The sequence below is a fragment of the Cucumis sativus genome, chromosome 5, assembly GCF_000004075.3.
Source record: "Cucumis sativus cultivar 9930 chromosome 5, Cucumber_9930_V3, whole genome shotgun sequence".
NCBI lineage: Eukaryota > Viridiplantae > Streptophyta > Magnoliopsida > Cucurbitales > Cucurbitaceae > Cucumis > Cucumis sativus.
Window position 1 is genome coordinate 20,321,165 of NC_026659.2, and position 11,463 is coordinate 20,332,627.

The 11,463-nt window shown below is 30.6% G+C and overlaps 1 protein-coding gene across 1 annotated transcript; it reads left to right on the forward strand.

Annotated features, from left to right (window-relative positions):
• Positions 1 to 1,844: 1,844 nt before the first annotated feature.
• Positions 1,845 to 5,951, forward strand: LOC101207011 (phosphate transporter PHO1 homolog 3). Its single transcript, XM_004143734.3, has 12 exons — positions 1,845 to 2,714; positions 2,902 to 3,256; positions 3,344 to 3,392; positions 3,534 to 3,605; positions 3,713 to 3,842; positions 3,948 to 4,068; positions 4,235 to 4,493; positions 4,581 to 4,685; positions 4,775 to 4,969; positions 5,064 to 5,345; positions 5,456 to 5,592; positions 5,690 to 5,951. Exons 1-12 carry the CDS (start codon positions 2,114 to 2,116, stop codon positions 5,784 to 5,786), a joined length of 2,403 nt encoding a protein of 800 aa, XP_004143782.1. The 5' UTR covers positions 1,845 to 2,113; the 3' UTR covers positions 5,787 to 5,951.
• The last annotated feature ends 5,512 nt before the right edge of the window (positions 5,952 to 11,463 follow it).

The following is an 11,463-nucleotide window of genomic DNA, read 5'->3' on the forward strand; positions in this document are numbered from 1 at the left end:
ATATCCAATATAATATATAGTAAGTAATATTATTGTACGGGTAATTGTTGGAGAGAAAATGAAGGTCTAAGTTTGCTGGAAAATTTAACCTATGTGTTAGTTGAAAAAGAGGTGAATTGTTTTTGTAAAGGTAATTTTGAAGAAATCAAATGGAATATTCTTGACTGGAATTTCTAAACTCAAACCCACCATCATTGAACATCTCCATTTTGCTTTATACCTAACTATCACCTAATCCCATCAGAATTACCATTATCCATACAATCAAAAATTAGAATCCAAAATTAAAAAAGAAAATGAAGAAAGGTGGTAGGGAATGGTCATTTTGTTATTTTTACACACTTACCTTTTGCATTAACTTTAATTTAGACCATTAGACCATACCTAAAATTAGTACTATTGTCTATAGAGAGAAATAGATGATATAAATTTGAAGTTGTATTTTAATGAGTCTTAAATGTCTTAATAATAGAAAACAAAAAACAAGTATTATTAAAAATTACTTGGGTCTAGATATTGAAAATTCTAGTCAAATGTGGATTACCTTAATATTAAAAAAGAGATTTGAATGGTTTGATATAATTCCAAATTAGAAACTGGAAGAGAAAAAGAAAAGAAAGGAATAGTAATGAATTATTAAGATTGAAAAGAAAAAGAGATGTACTTGGAGGTTCGTTTCAGTCAAAACGTGACTGCTTCAACTTCGTAGATAATTCCAATAATTTTCACCCCCACCTTTTTTGTATACATGTATATATAATCTTTTACTTTTCTCTCATCTAAATCATAAAAGTCACTAACTGCTCCCTTTTCCCTTCTGTAGTCAAACCCGTCGCTCCCTTTGCCTCCCCGCAAATTTTATAATTTTTTTTTCTTTAAGTAATCATAATCTAATCAACAAAACAAGTTGGGTTAAATTTAATCACCAACTTTCATTTTATAATATGCAAAAAATAACAAAGTTAAACTATTCCTTTATCATCAGTTTTCTGAATATGTTGGACTGCAACTGTGCATATAACAACTTCAAGTTGATAGCCATCGGATGCGATTTCTTTGAGTTTCCTTTCGTTATTGTTTTTTTTATTGAATAACCATAATGATTACGATAATCTCAAATGGACAAAAATCAATAACGTAAATACAATAAAGAAAAGTTCAAAAAAGGAAAAATAGTAGAAAAAAATAATAAATACACTGGTAAAATGACAACTAAATTGAGTTTGTACAGTGATGAAGTGGTGTGGAGTGAAACATTTTAGTTGGAGAACTCACACTAATGTTACTAAATTAGTACATGAAGTACTTATAATCTTACTTACTCTTGAGGTGTTAGAATGTGACGATCTATAAAACACGTTGATTGTCATTTGTTGCTTGGAATGCATGCAATATTGATCGTGTAAGCTTAACTCAGCTCAACTATTTTTCTTCTAGTGCAATTGGGATCGACTTGAACCTTAAGTATGCCTAGATGACTCCTAGCATTCTTAAACCCCATGGGATCTTGGTCAATTCCCAAAATATTTTTTTTTTTGAGAAGTTATGAAAGGTTTTCAAATGGGTTATGTTAGAAGTTTGATTAAAATTAATTATTATATGTTTAATGCATCTTAAATTTATAATTTGAAGTTAATTAATTATGGTTGAAATTAGTTAAATAATTAATTGGAGAAAATTTTCGTCACAATAATATATCTTCAACATTTATAATTAAAATACTGAATTAGACTAGAAAACAAGAAAACACATAAAAGAGTAATAATCCAAGAACAAAACTTCAACTATAATCTAAAATTCAACAAATCATCTCTCTCTCTCTCTCAAAACAGAGATTCACACAGTAACATCAATAACCAATACATTCCCTCCTTCTGTTTGCAGTCTAATAGGCCATTACCGCGTCCCCCTGGATTTTGCTTAGAACCTTCCATGGCAGCACACCATTGCTCTTACCTTTGAAATCTTCTCTTTTCCTCTCTATATATAGACCCTCTTCATTTTCTCCTCTTCCCATTTCATCATCATCATCATCTTCTTCTTCTTCGTCTTCTCAATTTCCTTCTCTCTGTGTTTCTGCACATAATCACTCAAGCACAATTGGATTCTCTCAATGAAGTTCGGCAAGGAGTTCACAGCTCAAATGGTGCCGGAATGGCACGAAGCTTACATGGATTACAATTTCCTCAAAACCCTTTTGAAAGAAATTCAGAGATTCAAGATTAGAAATGGCCCTCCACAACCCCCTCAACCCTCTGGCTTGAAGCGCAAGCTCACTCTCTACAGAGCCTTCAGTGGCCTCACTCAAGGCAATGTTTATCCTTCAACTCCTTCTTCTCATAATGATATTGAGAGTCAAGCCATTCTTGTTACCTCTATGCACGAGGATGGGTCCCAGAATTACAAGACTACGTTTCTCATGGCCGCCGATGAAGGCGCTGAGTACGAACTCGTCTACTTCAGGAGACTCGATGACGAGTTTAACAAAGTCGATAAGTTCTATAAGGCTAAGGTGGAGGAGGTTATGAAAGAAGCTGAGATGTTGAATAAGCAAATGGATGCTTTGATTGCGTTCAGAGTTAAGGTTGAGAATCCTCAGGGTTTGGTTTTCGATATGTCTGAGAAGACTGTTGAGATGACTCGGCTTGCTTCTGGGATTGCTGCTTCTTCTGCTGCGTTATCGGCTTCTACTCCTAAAGGGGCCAAATCTGGAAGTGAGTTTTTGAATTTATGCTCTTTTTAAAACTTCATTACTGTATTTCTCCTCTTGTTTTATGACTTTGATGAAGTAGAAATTAGTTGTTGTTTCTTTGTTTGTTTTGGTTTCAATGGAGTTGTTGTATGGTAGAAGAGATCATGCAGCGAGAGTGTTTGATTAACTGTGTGTTTTTTGATGAGCAGAGAGACCTCACATGGCCATGGAGATAATTGAGGAAAGCGGGGTTGGTGAGTTTGAGCAATCTGATGAGTTGAATGAAGATGGGGATGATATCGACACGAAATCGAGAAACAAAAAGGTTGAAGAAGATAGCTCTAGCAAAAGGAAGGGTGTTAGACCACCTCCATTAGATGTTCTTGATCGTGTCAAAATCAATCAACCCATTGAAACACCTCGTTCAACCATCAAGGGCTTCCTCAAAATCTCTAAGAACAGTGAACTTCGATTCAGCAGAGATAATCTCATAAAAGTTGAAGAACAACTGAGGCAAGCATTCTCAGTGTTTTACCAGAAACTTAGGCTTCTGAAGAGCTTCAGGTACATCTTATATTCTTCTATTTCTAGTCTCTCCTCTCTTTCAATGCTCAAATTGCTAATATTCTCTTATTGATGGAATTAACGCAGCTTCTTAAATACATTGGCCTTCTCAAAGATAATGAAGAAATATGATAAGGTATTTTCATTTTTCATTTCCTTTCTGATCGAGTGTGTTGAACTAAGAAGAGTGATTATGAAATGTGAAAAAAGGAAAAATATATTATCAGACATATATGTCTTCTTCCTTCTTTCTAATGTTTTTGTAATTTGATTGCAGATTACATCAAGAGACGCCTCAAAAGCTTACATGAAAACAGTGGATAGTTCTTACCTTGGAAGCTCAGATGATGTAAGATATAGCTTCTCTGTCATCTTCATATTCAACCGGTTATTTCTTGTACAAGGTTATTCAACAAAGCAACTTCTTCAATACTAATCTACTACATGGCACTGCAGGTTGCTAAGTTAATGGAGAGGGTTGAGAACACATTCATCAAACATTTCTGCAACGCCAACCGCAGCAAAGGGATGAGTATTTTAAGACCCAAAGCTAAGAGAGAGAAACATAGGACAACATTTTCTATGGGTAAGTGCTCTGATTTTCACCATGATTTGTAATGCCACTTAAGCTTCTTATTTTAGGGACATGGCTTTTTTCTAATTATTCACACTTGAACTCAATGATTTACAGGTTTTCTAGCTGGCTGTTCTGCAGCTCTTGTTTTAGCCCTCATCTTAATTATCCGTGCCCGCCATATTATGGATAGCAGAGGAAGCACAAAGTACATGGAAACCATGTTTCCTCTTTACAGGTAACTACACATATTAAACATCTTGATCTGTTCATTTTCATTAATACATTATCGATCTTTCAATCTTTTATGTTCTTAAGTTAAAGCAGTGCGTAAATAAATTTTGTTGGTAGATCAAACTATATACTGTTCTACTGGTTTGACGCGGGAATTATGTCTTTTGCAGCCTGTTTGGATTTGTTGTTCTGCATTTGGTTATGTATGCTATCAACATATTCTATTGGAGGCGATATCGAGTGAATTATTCTTTCATATTTGGTTTCAAGGAAGGACATGAGTTAGGCTATCGTCAAGTTCTACTTGTTGCTTTTGCTCTAGCAGTACTTGGACTTGGCTCTGTGCTCTCAAATCTTGACATGGAAATGGATCCAAGTACAAAAGATTTCAAAGCATTGACTGAACTTCTGCCTCTTTTTGCAGTTGTTGTAAGATTTTCTCACCAACTTTATCGACAAACTTTAAAATTTTGCATAATACGTAGTGCTAAACAAACTCGCTTTTTTCTTCTGCAGCTTGTAACTGCAATACTCATCTGCCCATTTAACATCATATATCGCTCAAGTCGTGTCTTCTTCCTCACTTGTCTGTTTCACTGCATCTGTGCTCCGCTGTACAAGGTAAATTCCATAGTTCGTAATGCATATAAGCTCGGAGATAATGAAGTTGCTGTTGTAAATTTTTTCCTAAAACAAATTTCATTCCTTAGGTGGTGCTCCCAGACTTTTTCTTAGCTGATCAGTTAACAAGCCAGGTGCAAGCACTCAGAAGTCTGGAATTTTACATTTGCTATTATGGGTGGGGAGACTACAGATTGAGAACAAACACGTGCAAGGCGAGTGCCGTGTTCCAAACCTTCAGTTTCATTATCGCCGTTGTTCCATATTGGGCGCGCCTTATGCAGGTACTCCAATCTTGCTAACTGCAACTCCAGCATTTGTAGAAAAAATACATTGATCCTTAGCTTAATGTCTTGTTTTCCTTTTGTGTTTTAACAGTGTGTTCGTCGACTGTACGAAGAGAAGGACAAAATGCACGCACTTAACGGATTGAAATACTCGTTTGCGATCGCTGCTGTTTGCTTCAGGACAGCATACAGCCTGAACACAAAATTATATGTTTGGTACGTACTAGCTTGGATATTTTCAGTCATAGCAGCAATTTCGGGCACGTACTGGGACCTTGTGATCGACTGGGGGCTTCTTCAACGACATTCAAAGAACCGATGGTTGAGGGACAAGCTTCTCGTCCCTCAAAAGAGTGTATATTTCGTTGCAATTGTGAGTGATATAATAATAATAATAAACGATCAATCAGATTCCAAACACAAATATTATGTTCGTTATTTAATTTGATGACGATTTCTAATGAGAATGAAAATATTTGGCAGGTATTGAATGTGGTGCTGAGACTTGCTTGGATGCAAACTGTGTTGAACTTCAAGGTCCCATTCTTGCACAGAGAAGGGTTGGTTGCCATTGTTGCTAGCTTAGAGATCATTCGACGTGGCATATGGAACTTCTTCAGGTAAATAAATACTAAACAATATTTTAAAATTTCATACTCTTATCATGTTTCCCTTGAATGAAAAGAGTCCTAATTATATGTTTTGATGATGGTGCAGGATTGAAAATGAGCATTTGAACAATGTTGGTAAATATAGAGCATTCAAATCGGTGCCTCTACCTTTCAACTATGATGAAGATGACAAAGATGACTGATTGCTGATTCACAAAGGATTTCCAACACCTTTTCCAATTTCTGTATTTTTTACAATTTATTTTTATAATGTGTATAGCAATTTTGAAAGAATTCCCACTGTCCAATCTACAGAAAAGTAAATCAAGTTATTATACGAGAAATGCAAAGAAATTTGAATTCTTTTATGCTTGTTTTCAGATTCTTTGGGTGTGGGTGCTTTTGGTGAGTAATGTAACCCTTTTAGGTAGGGAATTCAAAAGCAGAATTTATAATATCATCAAAACTCAAATGGGTGAAAAGAAAAAGGTACCAAATGATAAATTTATAATAATAAGTTTAGGTAGGAAGTGTTTATTTACACTCTATACCCTAACAAGAAGGAAATTAGATAAATAATTAAAACAAGGTAAACATAGCAAATTTTGTATGTAATAGTATTAGTCATATGGTTTCTCATTAAAGATGCGATCTAATAGTTAATAGGTTTTAGAAGATAAATTAAAAATTTTCTATTATTTTGCATCTAACCTTTGTAAGTTTTAAAAGAAAAAACAAGAATGAGTCAATTTTGACCCAAAATATGAATGAAAAAAAAACAAAGAAAAAAGGAAAGGAAAGAGTTGGAAAAGTGGGAGTGAGAAAGTGAAGGCATGAAAATGAAAAGAATAATGTTGAATATTTGTGTTATGTGTGGGGGACCTTAAATAAAGGGTTGGAACCTACCAATAATATCCAAATGAAAATGAGAGTTTATTTTTAATGTTGGTTGGTTGATTGAGCCCTTCCATTCTCAATTTCACAACCAACCACATTAATGCTATCAATAATTAAACCCCTAATAGCTGTTACCTTCTACTCTAATAAATCCAAGCTTGAATAATACAATCTATTTCTTCTTTAACATAACCTACGTTACTTCTTTCATCCCCTCTCAATTAAATTTTGAATTTGATTTTATTTCACTTTCTAATTTTACTTTTAAAATTTGGGTTTTGGGTTTTGTTTCGATTTGGTTCATGAATTTCAACATTTACATTTTCAATATAATCTTTTCACTAAATATTCTTTTTTTAATTGATTAATAATATCATTAATTCAATTTCACTATTTCTTCGTTACAATTCAAATTTGGGGATTTACGTAATGTAGCAAAGAAAATTTAGATATTGTAGATCATGTTATCCATTTTTTTTCAATATTGCAAATATGACAACTAAATAAATAAAGATATAAATCACTTTAATCCACTCTTTCAAAACTCCAGATTTAGCATTTCCTTTTCGTATTCTTTTATGAAAAATTATTTTGATGATGGAGAATCGACCAACCGACGTTTTAAACTTAAAACTAAAATAATAAATTACCTTTCTTTGTAATTAAATTACTTAAATAAAATTGTGGTTAATTTGCTTTTTGTATTTGGTTTACAACTAAAGCAATATTTTTAAAATTTTTTTTTATTGAAAGTGATATAGTTTTTGGGTTTGGTTACGGTCTTTATCCATTTTCGAATATCAATCAATATTAGTTTAAAGTATTAGATAGTAATTCGAGAATAATCAAATGACAATCAATATCATTATTGTTATAATCAAACACGAATCAATATCATCGACAATTTTACAATCATTATCAAATAACAATTTATATAGCTAACAACCAATATTAGATAGTAATCAAACAACAATTAGATAACAAATGATATTATTAGAACAATCAATGTTGAATGACAATCAAACAATTATTAAATAACAAATTTAGTATAAAATAACATCAATATTAATTATAAATGAGACATTAATTAAACAACAATCAATATTATTTCAAAATTAGTATATCATATTTGATGAAGATCTAACATCATATCTAGGGCACTTTTAGTTATGATATGGATTAAGATTTCATTTTTAGGACCATTTTAACTTTCACGTAAATATTAAATATAATTGATTTTTGAAAATATATAATAAATATTATCTTAATTATATTATACTAAATTTATTATCTATTTTTGCAATAGAAATGGTCAAAAATAGAAAGTTTGATAAAATATTTATAAATTATAACAAACTTTCAGATTCTATCAATAACAAATATTTGATAATAAGTGTTATCTTTCTATCAATGACACTGATAGAATTCAAATTTTTTGTTATAGGTCGTAAATATTTTAATTTATTTTGCTATTTTAAAAATACCAATTTTTATAACTTCCATAATTATTATAATAAATAATCCACAGTTATATTACATTTATTATTATGATATCATTTATTGTAGATACTGAGTTGAAGCTAACAAAACGATTAGATTTTTCGTTTGGTATTCCGATTTTGTTCTTCCCATTTTTATCTCCTTCAAGTATATCTAGTAAGTCCGAATTTTTTTCCGTTCATATTTCTTTATTTTTTTGTTTTTTTTTTGTTTTTAAATGTTTTGTCAACAATATATATTATTATATACCACTATATAATCTAATTCTCTCTTCTGTGATATATTAGATATATACACCTGCATATTTTTAATAATACATAAGTCGTGATACATACAATTATATTATTGATTTTCAGTACATATTCGTTTCATTAAATTTATTTTTGTTCTTATTTTTGTTTCTTAAATGTGCCGTCAATAGTATATTAGGATGATTTTTTCAATGATTGTGACAACTACATTAGTTATAGTATTTTTGAAATATTAGTGAACGAACATATGTCTTTTTAAAGACTTGTACAATAGTCTTCTATCAAAGTTAGATAGTTGTATTGATATGGATAATATTGATATATACTTCTATTCCTTCCAGTGCATATTTGTTTCCTTATTATTATATATCATTGCATATTTAAAACAATTATGTGTTGTGACCTATATATACACATGCATATTTAAAATAATATGTAAACATTATCACATATAATTTTATTATTTCTTGTAAGGTAAGACCAAAATTGCTTAATATTATGACGGTCATCTCCTTCGACTAATTGTTTATGTTATTAATTTTATTTCTAAAACTATCTAATATCATATAGAGTATATAATAATGAACTTATCTTTTAAGTTTCTAGACTCCAGACTATTTATTACTTTTTAGGATCAATGGTGCACCATACGAATATACAACATAAAAACTATCATATAGTTTACAGTATATATTAGGGGTGAAATCGGGTTGGATTGAGAGACATTCTCAACCCAACACACATTTTCGAGTTATTTGGGTTGACAACGCGAATAACCCGAATTTAGTTTCAACCCAACCCAACCAGTAAAATATGAGTTGGATTGTCAGGTTGTATAAGTTTTTTTCTTCTTTCGTTTCTAGTTATCGGGTGGTTACATTTAAATTTCAAACCTACGTAATTCTAAATTTCATACAATAAATTCAATCTAAGCATTCATAAATTCAAAATTACAAACACAAATAAATTCAAAATTTTTAAAATACATGAATCCAAAAATTATCCATAAATGTTCATGAAGTTTACTTTTAATAATAAATGAATAATAAAGTTCAAGATACACCCCAATCTAAACCTAAAAAAATAAGAAACCTAATTGTTTTTTTATTAAATGATATATTATTATTATTTTTATATATATTATATTAATTTGGGTTGGGTTGGGTTGAACCGAATTTTTCAACCCTCCAACCCGAGACCCAACCCAACTCGAAAAAATCAAAATTTTTTAATCCAACCCAACCCATATTTTAATCTAACCCAACCCAACTCATATTTTAATCTAACACAACCCAACCTTTATAATATGGATTGAGTAGTTCGGATTATTCGAGTTCAATCCATATTCTTACACCTTAGTATATATCATATATCATTTAATATTAAGCACTAAGCATCAAACAGATAATATATATAATTAAGTAGCAGACAAATAATATTTCACATATGTTACGGTATATATTAAATATAATTAAACATTAAACAATAAGCACCACATATAAAATATATCTTCAAGTAGCAGACACATAATATTTCACATATGTTACGATATATATTAAATATTATTAAGCATTAAACATTAATAAAACAACAACTTAAAATTTTGATCGACGGATTCTTACTTATTTAGTATTCAAATTTTTGATTGTTTTTAAAATTATCGATAGAATATTAATAATGGTTATCAAATGAGGGTTTAGTGTTTTTAAAATTAATTAAATTTTGAATTATTTGGTACTTCTAGAAAATTCAAAATATCATTTGGCTGCTAAACCAAAATTTAACACATAAACAAAACAAAAACTTCTTATTTCATACTCCAAAATATTAAATATTATAATTGGTGCTTCCAACTAAAATTGATTATAATAACTACTTTAATGGTTCAAGTTTAGAGCCCCAAAAAAATTAAGACTCGATACCTATCATACCACTCGATGATACACCTAACACTATCATTGTTTGTCATGTTGCTATCACTACTGTTGTGCTTCTAGTCAAATCTTGAATATTCACACTACCTCTGTCACACAGAATTGTCACGTCAAATGGAATAAGGTCTGAGTATTCAATACTCGCGTTCCTTCTTAAATCCCCACCTCCTTTTTACTTTCTCACACCTTCACATGTTCATGTACTTTTAACTTTTTCTTCTTTCAAAATCTCTCCTTTTCTCCCTGTCTTATCTTTGCTCCTCAATTCCAATCCTCATTGTCATCACTCTCCAAAATCCCTCTCACTGCCTTTCACCCACTCTCCAAAATTCCGCCTCACCTCTCAAAACAATTCACTTCCAATGCTATAATCTATCAACAAACTAATAAATACACATACAAATCTATTAATATATCTACAAATGTCTCTCAATCATAAAATCTGAAAAGTCACTTTTGTAGTAGTGGGTGTGAATGGTTTAATTTGTTGTTTGTTAAGCATTGAAGGAAGGAGTAAAGAATATTATTGTGTAAATTGAGATCAATTAAAAAATGGGAGTAGAAGAGATTTCTTGTTTTTTATACTTGAGCTACCCCACTAGTTTATTTATTTATTTAAATCCAATTTAAAACCTAATTTTGTTTAAAATAACCAAATTAGTATTCATCAATTTTTAATTGAATCTCAAATAATTAATTAATCTAATATTTGAATTATAGTCGAATATACTTCTCTCTCATGAATTATAGTTGAATTATGTTTTTAATATGTTACCAAAAATGGCTAAAAAAACAACACACACCCATGAGATAACCTATGGTGCTTAGGTAATCCACACCTAACAATTACAGATTAGATGTGAAATTTACAGCAATTAGCAATTCCAAACAATTGGTTTATCCAATTAGTCACTCAAACCAACTATAGATTAGTTCAAGAGATGAGGATGAAAGAACATATCCTCCCGTGTGAATATTCAAAAGGTTGATTAATGATAATAGAATCCATATCATTATATTTTCTAAATTACGAAACTATAGCTCTATAATTATCACTAATGTTACCATATTCGAAATATGTAAAAAAAAAAAGTGTCATGCACTGTTTTTTTTCTAAATGATGCAATTTACCATTCATTAAACAGATTTTCAATTCAAGTCATTTTACAGTCAAGGAAGTATTTGATAATTAGTAAATAAAGTATTTGATAATTACTCAAAGTAGCTTTTAGAAGACTTTACAATGTATTTTAAACAATTTTGTATCAGAAGACTTTAAATGTTTTAGTCAATTCAAA